This window comes from Opisthorchis viverrini (genome assembly GCF_000715545.1).
Source record: "Opisthorchis viverrini unplaced genomic scaffold opera_v5_22, whole genome shotgun sequence".
Lineage (NCBI taxonomy): Eukaryota > Metazoa > Platyhelminthes > Trematoda > Opisthorchiida > Opisthorchiidae > Opisthorchis > Opisthorchis viverrini.
This window is the reverse complement of record NW_008751678.1, coordinates 713,021-732,568: the sequence shown is the minus strand read 5'-3', so window position 1 is coordinate 732,568 and position 19,548 is coordinate 713,021. Positions and strand designations below refer to the sequence as shown.

Here is a 19,548-nt window from a genome sequence, read left to right as displayed (position 1 = left end):
TGTGAGATGATTCCAATATTCGTTTGCCTGTCTAGGTCACAAAACATTCTGTCAGTCCCAGTAGATCTCTAAGGTGCATCACCTGAGCTAGCTGCCTCCTCCGAATGACATCCCATGTAGCCAACACAGGCCAGGGGCTCAACATTGCTTGTTTTAAACCTCCAGAATGGGTTCCAAGTCCGCACAAACGCCTTACTGGCAGGGTAGTCAACTTTCAGTTGTACGTGACACAGTGTCGTATCCTCAAATGGTTCTTCGGTTGACGGGTTCCAGTTTATTTTTAGAACAAGTACCCATATTTTGTGCGTTGGAAACAAATGTCTTGAATCTGTGACTACACGTTCGTCGCGTCAAGCTAATTGTAAGCTGAAAGATTGAGAAGTGTTTTACAGCGTTTCTCCTCCGTTTGAGCCTCGAAGAGCAAAAGACTATATTCAGCTGCCCAATTCTCCATCGGACAATCTTGACAATGGCGTCTCACTTTTCTGTTTACCTTCTAGTTGACACCCACCATACCATCTTTGCTCAGTCAGCTGTCTGTCCGTAAGTCTTCGCCGGAGCGTTTAACAATTAGTCTTCCTTGTCCATCCGAACTTGCGACCCGCCAACTAAGGTGAGTTCTGTTTTTTTACGCTCACTGACAGTGTGGACGAATCTGTCAATCTTTTGAGTTGCGTTACGTAAAGATACTTTTTTGTACACGCATCCTCGCACACCTCTAAAATTGGTTTGCATGGAAGTCGATCAGGTGCAAATGCCAAACAGCCCAAAGCGATTCGCAACCTTTGGGCTGATGTTCGTTTGATGTGATGGGCATGCCCCCTTTGACGGTCATTTCCTGAACCCAAGGAAACTCTGGTTTAGAGACTTCCGAACCATTCTTGCTTATTTCCCCAAGTTCTCATTCCTCGGTTGGGGTATCGGACGTAAGAGCCTTCATGTCTTTTCATGTTAACTTTAACTGTGCAGTTACTTCATCCATTCTTAGTTGAACACACGAACATGTATACTTACTTCACCCAACCACGTGACCTCCACGCGCATGAGCTCCCTTACGAATGCTCACTATGAACATGAAGGGGTAGTGTACGATTGATTCGGTGGGGCAGTGGTCTGCTAACTTTTTTCGCGGGGCGACGAAACGTGATTGGCGAGAATCAGTCCCAATCATCTGATCTGTAGGCCTTTGCTCTGAATGGCCGGCATTCTGTCCAAGACCGGGGTGAGTCTCAGTGACTCTGTATTGTTATTACAAGCCTGGAGGAGCACGTAATGCTGTTTTTTCCATTCTCTTAGTCACTGATGTTTGGATCGTTCTCATCATTACTGGACGTTGAATACGCTTCCGGATACAAGGTCCCCGTAGTCCGCAAGAAAATTGAGAAGTAATGTTTCGGATAATCATCCCATACTGCCAAAAGGTAAATAGATTGTGGATAGACAACATCACGACAACACGATAGTTAGCTAACTAGCTACAGAAATGACTAAAAATAATAATAATCGTTCATCTGAAACACCCTTTCGTTGCCTACCTGCCATGCCACCCAATGGAAGTACGAAAGTCGAGGTGCTGTCAGGTCGCGTACGTCTAAACGAGAGCAGTCGAGATGCCAGGGGGAGGATGCTCGAACAATGGACCTTGCGGTCAATATGATCGCACCTCAATCACTGGTTCATCTTATATCAAGCTCCAGATTACTCAGTGGTTAGGACACGAATCTACTGAACAGATGGTCCGTGGATCGAGTCCAACCCCGGCATTTTGATTGCTCCTGTCTAGAATTGGGCAACTTGGCAGTATCTCAGCCCTCGTGCTTCCTTCGGGTGACATTGCAGCTAGGCACCAAAAGTGAACTGCAGCTCAAGGATTATTACTACGTCATACGAGAAGTCTTGAATGAAACGTCTGGTAATGCAGTTATCTAATATCTCTGTGGTCAAATATACCACCGATTTGTTGCTTTTTAATGGCTGAAGCCATGACTTCTTCAGTTTGGTCACACTTGGAATTCATCCCCTTTCGGTTAACACCTGCCATTTATTCATTGTTCCTTTCATAAAGTTCTCGACCGATAGTGCAAACATCCAACCCAACCCCATCAACGAGTTCGCAGTCACTGGTGACCCGACCTCAGTTCAATCTTACAAGCAGCCTACCTCCTGCATCTACATGTAGCATTTCCCAAGCGTCTCAGGTATCCATTGCTCCGGACACTATCTCAGCCCACCCTGGTCTGCCCAGTCTCCCGAACGCCGTCCACCGTTCCATTGCTGGTTCGGGTTATACTACGGATGACAACTTTCTTGTCCAGACTCCAACTAAAGCACTCAGTGAAACCGATCAAATGTCTTTCCATCTTGTGAGTCCTCCGGCTGTGTTGCGCAACCTGGCCTCGGGGAACAACAGTGCACGTTATGTCGGCCTTCTCCACCGAGGTTTTAACGACTCCGAGAAAGCTTCAGGATTCCATGTAAGTATTTTTGTGGTACACATGACTCCTTGATTTTTGTTGTCTAGGTACGTTTCCTACCATTTGTGTCGTGAGGAGATTCCGAAGTTTCAATTAAAATCTCATCCAGCAGGTGACTTCAGCCAATGCCGAAAAACTGGTTACCCTGTATTGTAGTCATTGGTAATACACACCTCACAAATCCAAAGGGAAAAACAACAGAAAAAACAGATCACTTGCGCCCTCTGCGAAATCGTCGCTCAAAGAGTAGAGACATTAGAGGAACACAAGCTAGATTCCGTGACTGAAGGGTCATTACACTATATCCTGTCTAGCTGCAAGTGAATCACACCATTGGTCAGCCAGCTTTAGCCCAGTGGCATGCGTTTTCACTAATAGCTGGAGAGTCGCATGTCGGTATCCCACTGCAGATCCTCTAGGTCTGCATTGAGGGTGATTTCAAACGGGTATAAAGTGCGTGACTTTTCAGTACTGGTTGACTTCACTTGCTGGACGAAGTCTCGATAGTAACGTCTCCCACTCTTTTTCAGTTTAGTAACATTTTGCTATATGCTGGTTTTCCTTGGAATAATTGCCAAGCCAATTGGCTCTTTTCAGCTCCTTTACCTGTTCCACATTTTCCATCAACTACGAGTTAGTCGAAGGGCCACTGACCGGTATTTTTCATCCATGCTGCTATAGTTGCTGCTATTGCCTAGTTAGAGGTCTGGCCACAAACCAAATCAAAATTTACTAAGGTTATGAAAATCGTGTATATCACCCTAGCAGTCTTGACAGCAATTCCGGCTACTCGGCCTTAAAGAATCGCGTTAATTCTTCTTCAAGTTTCAAGCGCTGAAGGGTACACTGAAGCCCCTTGACTTCATTAGTTTCACCTGGGTTTGCGCCTTCTACTGCAACGTTTGGGACATTCCCGCCCGGTTGATCGATGATTGTGGTTTTACTTCAGTTTCTTCATTCTTTAAAGTCGTCGACAATTTTCAGTTTTTTTTTGCTCAGTCGCTTCGTCTTCTAGAACTAGTTACACTGAAGCCCCTTGACTTCATTAGTTTCACCTGGGTTTGCGCCTTCTACTGCAACGTTTGGGACATTCCCGCCCGGTTGATCGATGATTGTGGTTTTACTTCAGTTTCTTCATTCTTTAAAGTCGTCGACAATTTTCAGTTTTTTTTTGCTCAGTCGCTTCGTCTTCATAGAACTAGTTATGCGAATGATGTGAACGACGTTCGACTGCAAATTGATGGTCAGTTTCCATGTCTTGGATTGTTTTTGATGAGTCACATTCGGTCCACTTTAGCTTGGGCTCCTGGGCTCCATCAAACTACCAACCCCGTATACAAAGGTTTTGTTTTCACCCAAGCATTTTCTGTTTGACTATTGAAAGATCCAGATCAGATACATGATTCGCAAATTCACTTCTCCCCAGTCTTCGCCCTGAATGGACTTTTTTTGCAGGTGGGCAGTTCTCACGATATAACAAATTGAGTCGCTAAAACCGTTTCTTTCTTCGCCTACATGAAACCACATCGGAGGTGACACTGTGTTTCAAGATAATTCTCAATAGCTCTGCCATCGCCACCCGTTTTTGTCAACGGATTGGCTCCTGATTGATGGTATGTGCATGAAACAGCTGGACAATAAATCTACTGATTAAAAGAGCAACCTTCCACTCACAATCAATGGGAATGTATGCCCTAGCTTGACCGATTTCTGATGTTGCAACCAGGCCGTCTGGTCTTGTTTCCAGTTGGTCTCGTAGTAAACGCTCCTAACGGAGCTAATTTCCAGGTTTATTGACAAGTACTAAAAAATTGAGTCCTAGATTGAGGACATGATATGCGTTCTGTTAAGAATGAGTGGTTGTGGAGCTCGCTAATCTTCTCAGCCACCTTTTTGACCATGAAACTCTACTCTCTCTCTTTCCACGGATTTTCTGATGTATTGTTTACCCCCTCCTTCTGGCAGCGTTCCGTGTGTACACGTCTATTCGATAGCCCAACAGATCCGCTAAAACACGAACTTGGTCCAGAGCGGGTAGACCATGTGGTTCGTCCGGTAGCATATCGATCGGTTGATCCCAGCATTTTGTCGGCTCCCACGGACTTTGATTGTCTGGAGGTACTAACGGCGAAAGCGACTGTTTGGAATCGGGCTTTTACACCAATCTCCTCATCAGCCTGCGCCCCCATCAGTGCCCCTAAGGCATCGTTTTCCGTGCACCCAACAGGGACACTCATCCTGCCCCAGGAGTCTTCCTGTTTACGACGGAACGGTGATTCTCCTTGTTCTGTCGAAGGGCCAATACAGGAACCTCTAAGTCCACTCTTACCACTGAAATTCCATCCTCGACAACAGCCCCAATTGTCATGTCGGCGAGTTGTCCAGATTGGCTTAGAGGTGAGTCGTACTTGCTTCATTTTTTCCAACCATCTCTGGTTCGGATGTGATTCGTGTTGACCCTCTAGTCCTAATGCTTAGCCGTGTGGGTACTTAGGTGACCAGTGTTCGTACCACAAAAATCTTCCATAAAAAAGCTGCTGTAATGCGTAATCCGAAGAGATTCTCTATGTGTTGCCGTCAGCTTCGTATAAACGAGATTCCATTTTGTATAAAACTGGGCCAGTCTTTCGTCATTGGTTGTTCTTATGTTCCCTTATATAACCGTTACAGCTACCTTTGTCGTAACACTGCTGTACGATTATCTAAAGTCCTCAGACCTCTGTAAGACTTCACGCCCAAAGAGTAATATTGATGACACTTGTGCTCTTATTGAACGTATTTGTCACCAGGATTTGTTGAATAAAACGATGTTTTCTTTGATTGTGCCTCGCTTTTCCTTTCGGTACCTCTGAGTGCAACTAGTCAGCCGTACTCATCTTCACTCTCAACTTTGCTAAAATTTACTCCACCGATGACTGAGGACACTACGGATGCCGGTACAGAGGTTGAACATAGGTTCTTCACATTCCCCTTTACCTGGCAAAGTACATTGTAGTAATCCCTTAATGAATCAGCGGGATAGGTCAAGTTTTGGTCACCAAATTTGATTGTTGGTCATTTCCACCAACGAGTGTCAATTAATCTTCGAAGTTTAGCAATTTCCTTCCTTGGGCGGTCTCTCAGGTTAGTTTACTGTGAAAGTACCACAGTAATAGTATGACTTCATGTTGCTGGACTGGTCTGGTTTATCTTGGTACATGTGAAACTAATACACCGCTCTGAATGCTGGTGCATCTCGTACTGGAGTCCCTTGGCATGAGCGTTTAACGAACACTCCTGGTAGGGCCTCATGTATAATCAATCTAACGCTATTAAGAATGCTTAGCTGGTTCTCATCTGCTGCTTCGTCATCTTTCTGTTTCTAGGATGACTGGCGCCAGATTGCCCTCGGTACCAGCCACACGCATCTGGCAGTCACCCAAACGGCCCTGAAATTCTTGGATAACGAAAGCGTTCCGTTCACGAAACATGAAGATGTCTCCTCTCCGCTCACTGAACCAGCCCAGGCTTCAGCATCTTGTTCACCAATTGAGCAAATCCCGACATCCCCTATTGAGCCAAAGACTGAAGGGTTTAACATTCGATCTCCACTATCGTTGCACTGACGTCCAACGCATCTCTGGTGATAAAGATCTTGTTACTGAAAGAACAGTTCGTACATGTTGTATTACAGATCCACCTTTCGGTATCGAGAACTTTTTGGTTCGAACGCGACAGTGTTGGTCAATGTCTCTGAAACGCATTTCTTAACATTGCTACTATTAACAAGATGTTGCCTTAGTACTTTACAGCTATTCTATAATTTTCGCACTCTGTATCTACCCACTTTCTACTGTCTGTGTTCACATTCTTTTTGAAACGTCTACACCTACTCTTCTTGGATATTATCGTTGCCTATCTCGTCATTTATTTGTGCTTCAATTGGAATTTCGTCTGAAACTTTTAGGAACGGTTTGGGTAACCGTGATCATGCCCAGTTTGCAATTGGTCTGTTTCTTCCACTTTATCTCCGACAAGGCATTCTCTTCCCTCGGCTGATGTTAGGCCCCCACCAACATCCCTTACTTACTTTTTCAACCATATTTGTGATACGTTATTTTGATCACAGAATTACCCGGCCGCGTCGTAGTCGGTGACATGCATTTTTATCACCTAACTGATATTGGTAGCTGTATTGTCCACTTTTTCCCACACACTGTTTTTTGTCAGCTCTTCGGTGCTCTTATACGTGTACACTGTTTCCAACTGTGTGTGAGTCATTGGGTTGTCTTCCGCACAATAATTGTTCTCATTTTCTACACGCAACTACTGAAAATAGAACTAAGACTCCAACCATCTTGTCTTATTTGCTTATATCTGAGGAACACTTCTGCATTTAGTGCCTTTTGGATAGAGTTTGTGAGCCTACCCGACCTTTTGTGTTTTGCAGTTGCGAATCTTGCACAAATTCGCAATATCACAGCATGAAAGACCAGAGTAAGCGATATTTCACTACAGGGTCAAACATTCTGGCCTATCAACAGTCGATATCTGCGAAAAAATGTTTCGTCCTAGCGGGCATGTCGGATCCGGGATGGGGCAATCTTTTCCCGATAGACGAGCCAGTCACACAATGGTCGGACTGCATTTTTTGAATACCAGACAACCATGTGTCTCATAGCCCTCACAGGATATGAGAGTTGCACCCGGCAGATTCAGTCCTGCGGTGTGCTACCGTTTTCTCAGGACAGGGTCTAGATGTAATCAGAAGCACTGATGGGCGTGACAGAATCAGGTACTCAATGTCGTCCCTGCACTTGACCTGTCGGCTTCAACATCCATTCGTAAATGCCCAAGACCTGTACCCGCGGTGCATCGCTTTTCACCAAGTGCAACGGTTCAAGTAACTACCTAAACTGTATGTTTATTCCCACTCCCCCAGTGAAAAAGAACGTGGGCTTGATTCACAGACATCCGTTGGGGTGCAGTGCACCGTTGTAGGAACTACTCGGTCAGGTCGAATGTGTCTTACCCTTGGTGGAATCAACCACAAATACAACAGGTGTCATTTCACGACACAAAACGGAGTGATCGCCCTTCAGTTGTTTGACGACAGTAGACAGCAAACAGTTACGGCGATCATCCGGGTATGACCCTTGTCTCTAATTTCCTTCTCAAAAGAAGGTCTGTGGGCCATATATACCAACGTTCGCAAATATGAGGCAGCGTAACGGCTATGGAAAACCAGGCAACATCAAAATGAACGTGGTACTGTTAGGCGACTTTCGTTGACATATGATGGGTTGCTTGAATGGTGGCACTCACGTTCGGTACAGCTCTCACCAACAGATGAAAAACATTATCACCAACCATTCAAAAGTGATATTTGTGAAAAGAATGCCTTCGGCCGGTTTGTAAGGTTTTCTCATTTTCAGAGTGTGGATAGCATGCGCTACAGCTCTAAACTGCCCGTTTCGGAAAATGCGTAACTTTTCAACCCACTAATTTGTGTTTGTTTAAATGCAGATGGCGAGCCCACGATGAAGTACATCACTGAGAACTCTGCCACAACAAACCTGTTTGCACCTCAGGAGAAGTGTGTTCAGTTTGTCTTCGCGTGCTAGCTTTCTCCTAAAAAATTTTGAAAAGAGATCCTTTGCATCACAACCGCAGTCCAGTCCTGCAGCGGCCCATGTGTTTCAGACAGTACGCCTGTGTTTAACTGATATTCGACAAAGTTTTAAGGATGGATAGTTGTTGCCATTTCTTCAGATGCCCACGCAATCTTGTGGATGCAGACGGGCGCTCCAATGTGACATGATAGATTTTATTTGCAATTAGCGGCGCGCTCAGGCTCGTCTAGGAAAAAATTATGCCAAATTGTTTTTGTGATTCCTTCCTTCCTTTCGCTTTTACTGCTGACCGTACTGTACAAGTCCCACTTTCTCGAAAATGAAAAAAACCTGCTAGGAGACAACCTTCTCTAGGATTATCACGAGACCAGCATTCGAGCTTTCACACAGGTGAATGTTTATGTGCTCTTGACATATAAGGCATGTGTTTGAACCTTCCGACATCGCCTCCTTGACAAAGACCGTACAGCCTGAATTCTGGGGAGCTGAAGTTCATTACGTCCATTGTGATCACTTTTACCAACTGGTGGTTCACTGAGCACTCATTACCATCCAACGGGGCTTATATTACAGACAAGGGGATGTAAAACAGAAAACAACACAAGACAAAAGCTAGGTACCAACAACCTGTGGAAGAGCTAAAGTCATTTTCCAACCCATCCCTTTTATTGAAAAAATTATCCTGTTTTTTAAAATTATGTTAGACCACCATAATCAACCATCCAACATGCTGCCCATTAAGAGCAAACCAAAATCAGTTTTCGGAAATAATGTAATTCTTCAAAGTTTCTAATTTCGAGCTGAGTTAGTCTGATCTGTTTGCACATTTCGGTTATATTTTGCTCAGATCCTTTTGTTTAAGTGGGCGAATTTTCAAGGCCATCGACCACCGCTGATTCCCATACGATCATCAGTTCAAGACAAAGTAAGAAATCAAGTTTTACTCTACTTTAAGGTTCCGGTGTTATTTAGCGGGAAGATAAAATCTACAGAATATGCAGTTTAAATTCCACCGAGGTGCATAGTTGAATAACGTTGGTATTTGTTTTACTCGCAATACTCGCAAGGTAATAACTGCCGGGATCAAACCTATGCACACCGCTTATTATAAAGCCTCAACTATACATAACGGCTGGATCCAACGGTCAACGACGATCCGTCATATCCGTACAATTCGTACGGTGTAATCAGTCCAGTTCTCGTTGTCAGGAATCCGCTTTCACCCGACAGAGTTCATGAAAGGATAAATGTATACAAAATTACAATATTCAATTGTTCAGTTACATTCCTGGCAATGTTATTGAAAACACGTGAATAAACAAAGATTCACAAGCCAGCGCACCAAGTGCTTAATAAATCCCGTTGTCCATAATGTCCGATCGGCGTCTATGCTGAAGCTGGAGTCTTCGTGTTGTAAAGGCAAATTTACTGTTTGCTTGATTAGTTCCACTTGCGGTAATTAGGGATCAGTGTGTAGGTCGATTATTCGATAGCGAGATTCAGTGATCATACCTGATGATATGCCTCCCACAATTTGGGAATAAACATTATTATAATTGTATGCATCACTAGATGCGGTGAAGTTAAAGCTAAAGATGGATGCACACAAATCAGTCGCGAGATCAAGTGGTATAGACCTGAGCCCTGGGATTAGAGTATTTCCTGCGTCCTCAAACGTGCACCCATGGACGCAATTGTAGCGACGATCAAAAGAATGGGTTGGTAGTTGGTGTCGAAACTCCTTAGTTGGAGTACTAAATCGTAGTATCACTCCATATCTGATTCCCGATACTGAGATTATCTAGCCCAGCAGAATCGACATCTACGTTGTCCTTATCATAACTTGTAACCACCCCATAATCAACCGCAGTAGCATTCTCGCCACGTGGAAACTCCTTTCTGATGAGGAGATCAGCTCCCGTGCTTTCGTTCATACCCCGACACCTGTGATTTTCAGCATCCGATTATATATAGAAGAGCTGTCGCAACTCGGGTACATACCATGTTGATATTTAAGGCCATCCTGAGACTGTCTGGCAGGGTGCCTGCTGCAAAGACAGGGAACCTTTTTATCATAAAGGCCGGGAATGTCTTCTCCGCTTTGCGTTTGCGTGGACTAAGAGTTCATGTAGTCTTGAAATATAAAAAACACGGGAGGAAAGCAACCTTACAAAAAAATCCCACTGTCTTCACGGGGATACATTGGCCGCCACCGTAGGGTGGGCAAGTCGACGTGGGACGCTGGAAGGCGTCGGATACACGGGATTAACTCAGAAGCAGTGGCACGCAGAGACAAAACAAGCACGATGCACAGAGAGGAAGGCAGAACGACCGCGGCGCAGAAATACGTGTACTCGATGACCGAAACCCTGTACAAAGGTAAAACAACATGATATGGAAACAGTCAACGGTTTTGCTCGGGAGTACCTGTGATAGGGAGGGAGGTTTACATAGATTAGATCATATGATAAAAACGTGTAAGAAGGTACAGTCCAGGCTCGATTGCGTTACACAACTAAACTATAAATTGTGCTCCCATAGTGGACCTTGACTCCGTCCGAACAAACTCCAACAAAACTGCGACCACGTGGGGAGATTTTCTTTGATTCAGTAAATGCCATCAAACGCCTCAAATTTTCCTTCGTTCAAACCACTTTTTCAATGAAACTTGTGGTGTGCGCCTAAAGATCAACAGCAAGCATCTCATGTTCCATAATCTTGCGACAATGAAAAGGCATTTTGGTTCGTGCAGGTTTGGAGGTCTTAAGACCAGGCGCATCCGCTTGTAGGTGAGAAATTTTGAAATAAGATCTTATACGTTATAAAATTATGCAACCATTAAATTCCAAACTGCGAATGGTTCTGTGAATTTTTATATGAGTTCTTGAGTTTTATCGTCAATAACAAGGGGTTCATGTGTAGGAATTCCACCCTATCCCGCGTGAGTGCCTCTTAGTGTCTTTCAGGTTTCAGTGCCCGATCTACGTCTGTTTCTCAAAGTGGCTGGGAACATTCTAAATGTCGGGAAGGTCAGCTTCCTGAAATCAACCCCAGAACGCCCGGAACCTACTGGGGTCCTAAAACTCTACTGGAGTCCAAATAAGCAATCTAGCAAGCACTCACTACAGCCAACCATTCAATCAAATCAGCAGAAGCAGACTAGTGTTCAGGCAGGCCACGGAAGCACGATCGAATGCGATCAGCTTTCTGGAATCCCATAAAATCGTGATCACTGTCGATGAGTGTTCACTGAACCTCCGCCAGAGAGTCTGGATCAACGTTAGAAACTACCCTTCAAATAGCACGGAGCCGATGTAACTTTTGCACTCGCATACACTCGCTGATTTGGAAACAGGCTGTTGTATACCCTTGTCGATGAGCTCTTACCCGGCACTAAACAGGAAACAGCATTCAGATATAATACTAAGGAAGCATTAAATTAACCTCCAATGGGTATCTGAAGAAAAAATTGCACTCAGCACATTGAGAACATGCTTAAGACTGTCGGCCTAAACTGAACATGGTGGCTTTTTGCCAGCTACTATTTCGACCCTTTTTGTTGTACCAGTATTTGTCGGACGGGTAGCTAGGCAAAGAGCTTACTGAATTCATCAGTGTCCGCTTATTCAAGCAAAACTTGAGACATTCTTGCGAGCCCAAAATTATTTTGTGCATAAGTTGTGATCAATGTGAACGCTGTCCCGGTGACGTATAGTGATTTATTCAAAAGCAAAGCAACTGTTTAGCCCCATATATGGCCGGTTCCAGTAAATCGTTTAACTGATGTAAAAAGAGGTCTGGTCGGTTCAAAATATACAACTCAAAGAAAAAAGCCAGAAAGAAGAGAACGTCCGTTTGTCTGCAGTAAGCGACCACTTTTAAGTTTTTTAGGGCAAATACGACAATGTTTGCCTCAAATGTGAGGTTTAATGTGTGACTGGACAACTTGCCACGCTTTATTGCGCCGATGTCGTTTCCAAGTGTTCGACGAGACTTCCATAGCGTGTCAGATAACCCAACGGAACTACGAAGGCCACCATTATCAATGATTCCCACAATTATCTAGGCAGCAACTGGTTTCCGCCATCGATCCAAGCAATAGGCCTTGCGACCACTTGCAACAACATTCAGCAAAGTAGAGGTTAGTGTAGCACCATCAGATGGAAGGAACATTTGCTTCGTTAATTTGCTCGCCACAGTAAGTGCGGCGAGTCGAGCGGGCATCTGTGCTTATTGGAGAAAACTTGTCGCAGCCATGGACACGACTTCCGAATTCAAGTCATGGACATTTTTTACCACCGACTGCCGTACATCGATCACTGTCGACTTCCTTGAGCTCTTCGGGCTCTTGGTTAATACTCAATACTAGCTACTACCTGGTGGCAATCGCGAGCAAGCCAAACGTGTGTGCCTCGCTCTCCAGATACCCATCTGCACTTTTGTACCACCAGCCAATAATACCGACTGATCACACCTGTTCATCAGTGTTCCTGGTTCCACGCGAACCCTGAAAGGTGTGATTTTTGCCACTACACCTGTGCTATACACAACTCCCACTCAAGCTTTTCCAGTGTACGCACGTTCCAGATACACAAATAAACTATATGTGGCTAAATTCCAATCAGATCAGCTGCTTCAGGGTGATCTCACATGCCTACCTGAAGGCTTATAGGCTCTGAGACGAACCAAACTAAATGGCTCCCTTCAGACGACCGTGAAGCAATAAATTGGGTTACCGTTCTTGATCGGTAGCTGTTTCCACACTTGAATAACCTTACCGCATCGTACGATGTCACATCTTTGTTACGTAACACACACTTGGTGCACGCCTATCACCAGATATCACTCACATCTCGAGATTTTGAAAAAAGCGATCACCATTCCATTTGGCCTAATTTGATCTTCTTGAACAATATTGGATTTCACCAAACATTCATCGACCCTATCTTCCTTATCTTAGATTTCGTTTACTCATACAAGGATAGCATTTTGTCCGCCAGATGTTTATTGCGTTCGTATTCGCGACTCATTTCGTCGTTTCCCTATGAGCTGTTGTTGTTTGTTCATGTCTTGTTAAGTGCATGCCAGTAGTTGATTGTTCGACGAAACGCAAAAGAGTTCGCGGTCACCGAGGACACATTGATCACCGAGGACATTATTAGATAATCCATCACCCAAAAGCCCTTTCTTTTTCATCAAGGCTAATCAGCGTCGCTTTGTGCCATTTTAAGTTTTGACGCGGGCAAAATTCTTCAGCAGCGTCTCGAAAGTGCGTGACATTCATTAGCGTCATTCGTAAATCTCTTCGATACACATACATCTCAGATGATCATGTGCGTCAGATCATCTCTGAAGGTCCCGCAAAACTAGTCTGCACCCGCTCGACGAAGTCAACCTTCCTTCCTGCGTCTACCATAAAGATGGCACCCCAAGTCACTCAATCTAAACACAGGTTCACCTTCCACATCTACTTCCGTGTTATCCTAACTGGCAAGTTGAATGATTTCACATTATTGAATTCACGTTTCTCTGGACCTAGGCTAGACTCGGTGGACTTTTGGGCGTTTCACCTTGGAATATCCTACTTGCGTCGGCAGCGAAAAATAACAAAATCAAAAAATCGGACGTCAGGTCGGTACGGACACATAGTGAACATTTCTGTAACTTTAGCCTCCCTGTGTACTGCAGTTTGTCGGCCTTTCGTGCTTTATAGCTCGATCCCCGAGAAATCCCTGACATAATGCCTAACTGCTGTGCGAGACTGAGATGTTGTCCCGAAATGCCTGCGCATTATGTCGCCCCCAGCGCTCAGTTCGCGCACCTACGTTTCACTCTGTTGCTCCCCTTTCCAGGAACATTTAGCCCGCTCGCTTCTTACAGGGTTTCCCATCATCACTATCATCTGCTCTATAGCTTGAAAACTCAAAGTGAATGATTGGTTTTCACGAATAGCCCAAAGGCATATAGGGAAGGGCTACCTATTCCCCTGTGGCTATATCCACATGCACATTCGGGAAAACACTTTGTAGTTATAGGAACGTACCACTTAGCTGCCGTTGTCTTCAGTTTGTTGTTTTTTTTCGCAGTTCGTAGGAACACTTTGACACACCCAATCACTAGAAGCGCGCCGAAATTTATTTTCGACAGAATAAAGGGGCATCAGAAGCGAATAGCTTTATGGGGATTTGGTCAAGTCCGATTGCACTCTTCAGCGATGAGTTGCTCACATATGACCCTTTAACCGAGAGAACATTCAAGGCTACCGAATACCACCGATTCGTATGCAAGCTGCCACTTTACCCGTTTTCCATAAACCCGGAACACTGCAGGGCCTACTGGTCAACGGTGTTCGTAAAATCCGTGAAAATGTTAACATTATTTACAGTGTAGATTCCACCGGGCCGGACGGATGAACAACCTCCACATTCGTTCTGCTCGTCTGGTGTGACAAATTATCAGTTTGACACGACACCGTGTCATGGCGACGCTCGCGATTTATTATATTTGAGAAGATAGTGATAATAATGTTTATTCCCAAATTGTGAGTGGCATGCCGTCCGGCATGATCGTGCGTTTACAGTCACAATGTGGCATGACTGTGGGATTTGCGGGTAGTGGTGACTGCGCGAAAAGGGGACAATGTCACAAACAATGGGAGGTACTCGATTAAATAATAATAATATGTTTCTTTTGAAACTTGTAGGGAACAATATGCATGAAGTCCGAGTAATTCAGTGACTCAGTTGGTCGACGAACTAAAACTGGAAAACCATTGCTGGCCATGAGTGACCTTGGGCGGTTGGGTAAATGGTTGGAGTCATAACAAGCAAAAGTGGAGGTGGAGATGGGATAATTCGAATTGCGAGAACACGGCAAGTTTAGCCTCAAAATTATGGTGCAATTTGAGAACAAGCAGACTCACTGGTTGCTCTGTTGCTGGGATGCCAGGTGAAGGGGTTAGGTTGGATGGGGACACAGAGGTGGTTGAATTTGAACGAGTAGTCCAATAGGTTGGAATGAATGTCATGGTGGTCTTTGGGGTCAATGAAACGAGTGGGCGAGAGGGCACGGTTGAGAGGAGGAATGGAACAGCTGCGGGTGTGCTATCAAACTGAGTATGGCAGTGCCGTGTCATCACTGGCCTGAGATGCTTCAGTTTTTGGACAGCCCCGTGACGGACGTCACATTTGCGATGATTCGTCTTGGGTATGCAGTTCATTGAGCAGCGGTATTCATTTCAGACTGGTCGAGGAAACATGGGGGAATGAAACCGATATTGGATTGTAGGTTTTCTTGGTCCGTTTGGTGATCGCGGAGTTGTAGATCCTAGGTCGGGCGGAGTGGAGATCAGCTAACCAGGTCGTCCAAAGCGGGCACTTCCGAAGTTTAAAGCTTGGGAAGGTGAGGGGATGTGAGGAGATTTGCAAAACATAGTGAGTTTAAGGGGATGTGAAATGGGATAATATGCATTTATATACATAGAAAGAAAAACTTGGCGTCTGATGCAACTAGGGTGGTGACAAGTGATTACATGGAGCAGAGAATAAATAGATTTGTACTTAGTAGGCTAGCGACCAGGGGTTGGTTTTGCTGATATACGGTATTATAATACAAGGGATCTAGTAAAAGCCGATATAAGCGCGCAAAAGCGTGGTATGCGAATCAGCTGTGTAAGGGCTGGCGGGAATGGAATTCTAAGCTAACTGGTTAATCGAGTGTTTATTACATGATTTGGATGTATAAGAGGAGAGCAAGTGTGTGCTTGAGAAATAGTCACCAGTCCCCGAAGCACTGCTATCAACTCTAATCTGCAGGTGATGCATAGCGGTAAAGACTTTCGTGTCTACCACTGGGAGCGGTGAGTAGATGTATTCCCTGTTTGGATGACGGAATGGGCTTAGGTGCGGTGTAGCCTCTGTCCTGACGAAAGCAGATACAACTACGCTCACCGATGTAGGTCATGGGCATTGCAGAGTATTTTCAGGCTATCCCAAGTGATCTTTTATTTTTTTCTTTTCGTTTTTTACAGATGAGAGTCCAGTTGCATAACTCTACCGAGGCGAGCGCAGCACCAGCAGCAACAAACAGAAGTCAGCAGTATTTTTTTGATTTTCTGAATTTAAAGGCCAGACTCAGACTCACCGGCGATGGGCGATGCACCCGTGCTACTGGAGTGGTGGCGGGTATACGAACGCACCATGGTGCAACGTAACAGGGCGACCCTCCCTGCAGGGCGGACACGTCCAACACACGAGGTTTTTTCCCTCGTGCATGCTACTAGATCTGCAAGGTGGAAAACCATCCAAGCAGTCATAATTGCGGTTTGTGCATTAATAAATCCTCCAGCTACCATTTTTTGGTCGGTTGAAAGCATGGCCAGTAAAGACAGCTCAGTCAATCCGAACAAGCAACAGCATGCGGATGCTGGTAGAGGCAAGTCGAGGAGGAGAGGTGAAATGACAATTGTCAACGAGTCGGTGGGACTGGAATGTTGATACTCACGGCGATTGCAACATGGCTAAACGGCGTCGGAGCGTTGATGTGGGCTGCCACGTCCAGCAGAAGCGTACCGCGATATTGTGCATGGGAGTGTTTAGTGGAACAAATCATCAAATGGACATATATAAGCGCAGGATGCGCTCTGATAATGAAGTGAAGAAATAAATCGACGTTGGTTTGGTTTTTATCAGTTAGAGCTAGACTGAAAGCACCAGTTACTAGACAGATCTGATAGAGTAATCCGGGGTAGGGACTCGACCAGGACGAAGCATGAGTTGACGAGGTAGGAGAAAACAACCAGGTCAGTGACAAAACATAATTAGAATTAGTAGGTGATTAAGTCGTGCAGTGATTTGGGGAAGAAATAGCTAATTTTGATTTGGATTTTGTCAGTAGAGTTTGGACGAGAACCATAGACGCTAGACAGAGTTTCTAGAGTAGTCTGGTGTAGGAACTAGACCAGTACGAGGTGTAAGTTGGTACGGTTCAGTAACCATTACCAGGCCACTAGCGCTGCATATTTAGATCAAGTTGGCATTTAGTCCTTGATTAGCTTAAATCGGGTCAAGAGAATGGGAAGAAATGATAACAGGCTCCTTTACTTGCCTACTAACTTTAACGTCGCTCAACAAATATGCGTACTGGACCTGATTCGTATAGGAGGTCAGGGGGAAGCTGAGTATTAAGTAAGGCGGCAGCAGTTTCACAGGTAAGGAATTTGTCTACAGACTGAGAAAAAGCATGGTGATACGTGATACTTTGCAGCTGCTCAGGAAGGCTGTTCCAGATGCGAGCGTAATAAAGTAGAAAGAAGTAGTGGCGTAGGTTTGTGCGGGCTGGGGGACACACTAAGAGATTGCAGGAGTTGCGGAATCTGTAGCGAGGTTGCGAGTTTTTGCTTAGTCTAGCCTCTACTATAAAGGCATTCTTATGCAGCAAACGGTGCAAGAGAGCTAGATTCAATTTTAACCGTCTAAGCCATAGTGGTTCAAGGCCTAGAATTTGACAGCGGGAGCGGTAAGACAGGGGATTTGACTGAAGAAAGTTTTTTTCGTAAATGAGCGTTGGACGCTTTCAGTTGCGAGTCTGCAACTTTGGGTGTAGAGGGAGGAGTACGTGGGACAGAATTCCACGATTGGTCGTACGCATAGCTTAAAGATTGCGACCATCGTGTCAGCAAGAAGTAATCAATACGCGCCGAAAATTTGTGTATTTGTACCATTTTTCTTTTGATGTAATTATTGGCACAATAAAACAAACGTCATGATAAAATGTGTACAACAGTTACACAATGTAGTTTAGATACAGGAAAATTGGTGAATTAATGTGACAACGGATTACGGACATTACAAGCCGGATGGCCAACCACATGCATGCATGCGGTTGGAGTGGCGACGCCATCCTCAAACCTGACAATGGTGAATCTTACTCCCTCGAAGGCCACCGGTCTCCATTGGTGGGTGGCCAATCAATCCGACCGATTATTCTCAGACAAACGCGAAATGAGCACAACTAGGTATACGCAAATCTACACAGAGGCACAAGACGATTGGTTCAAGGGCATCGTGACAAGGTAACGAAACAAGCCTATTGGGGCGCTACTTTTCCACACATAGTCGGCATCACCCACACTGACTGGACAGTCTGTATGGCGTCGTTCAACGTCCTGCCCACCGTAATGGTGAGCTTATTGCGGATGGAGTTTAGCAACCAATGCGCGAACGTGAAATAACAACTTCATGCTGAATAAAATACTTGTTCAGGATAAGTCACTCCTTAGTCTTCCCTTCTAGAAATGCCGGATAAAATGCGGTGAGTGGCAGGTTAGGGTGCAGTGGGCAAAAATCTTCAAAATATGAAATACAAAACTTATTTTTCTGTGTCTACCGGCGGTTGACGGTAGAGACCTAAACCTAGTACTTAAGCTAGGCCCGGGAATCTGCAGTTCGCGATGCTGTTGATCACGCTGAGTGCAATTGTTATATGTCGATGTGTCACCTGTGGAATGGACGTCAATGATTCACTGAGGCTTGAGATGTATAGCGGTAAGCCGTCTGCGTGTCATTACCAATTCATATGCACACTGAAAGCGCGGCCGGTGCCTGCGTCAAGCGCGTCATATAGACCAGCGCCGAGGAGTACATGTCCATTCAACAAATTGACTTCTTTACATATTACCATTTCCTGGCTGAAACAGTCGCTGTCAGCGTGGCATGAGTGAGTGCAGTTATAATACCATAGAAATTGGGTCCGCTCGTGATGATACGCCGTATGCGTAGTCCTAATCTCCGCATCTTAAGTGGTAAAATGACTTCTGACAAAATGTGGCGAACCGTCACGCGGCCAAATAACATGAATCCCCGTAATCCGGAGGCAACTCGGGATTTTTCTCGGGACTGACATGGGAGAACCCGGGCGTTTGTGCTTGAATCCTCTAATTCATGAACTTCGACAGGTAGTATTTATGTGTACGGTGGGTAGTTGTTCTTTTATTCGGCAAAAGCAGTCTGGATGCCAGTAAATCGCTTCGATACAAATCCACTAATCCAACTGCTGTCTTCCAAATGGCTACATCCAACCTAATTGAGTTCATCTGGGTTCTGTTCCCACGCTCAAAGCACACACGTTCTGAGCGTGGTCTACCGCAGTCATGGAGAAAGACCTGCCTACTACGCAGAGCCTGAATCCGTAAAATTACCACAGCGCACACTTGTTTCTATTAAACGACCACAGTGCCCATGGATTGAACCTCACTATGTTGGGTAGTATTAGCTAAGTCGTGCAACACATGGGCGCAAAAATGTAAGGATAACTCTCAGGTGTCGATCACGTCAGAAACCGTCATCAGTCGACACATCCCTAAGAAAAGTGTGTTTACGAAAATATTAAACCAGTGTCCCACCTGGCCACAGTGATCACTATGACTCCGCAGGGCCCATCGGTGAGCCATCCGGGGAGGACTT

General features: G+C 45.1%; 2 protein-coding genes across 2 annotated transcripts in view; one reads left to right on the top strand and one right to left on the bottom strand.

The window, feature by feature from the left end:
• The window catches only part of T265_01953 (hypothetical protein), a gene marked incomplete at both ends in the record, with an annotated part of 28,355 nt that extends 11,774 nt beyond the window's left edge, over positions 1 to 16,581 (top strand). The window contains 5 exons of the mRNA XM_009166091.1: positions 501 to 613; positions 2,066 to 2,474; positions 4,440 to 4,871; positions 16,116 to 16,183; positions 16,212 to 16,581. Of these exons, the coding sequence (XP_009164355.1) occupies positions 501 to 613; positions 2,066 to 2,474; positions 4,440 to 4,871; positions 16,116 to 16,183; positions 16,212 to 16,581 (1,392 nt within the window). The remainder of the gene's footprint in view (positions 1 to 500; positions 614 to 2,065; positions 2,475 to 4,439; positions 4,872 to 16,115; positions 16,184 to 16,211) is intronic.
• On the bottom strand, positions 6,627 to 15,113 carry T265_01954 (hypothetical protein; the record flags this gene model as incomplete). Its single annotated transcript, XM_009166092.1, has 2 exons — positions 6,627 to 6,779; positions 15,009 to 15,113. The coding sequence occupies 2 exons, from the start codon at positions 15,111 to 15,113 to the stop codon at positions 6,627 to 6,629; spliced, it is 258 nt and encodes an 85-aa protein (XP_009164356.1).
• Positions 16,582 to 19,548: the final 2,967 nt, after the last annotated feature.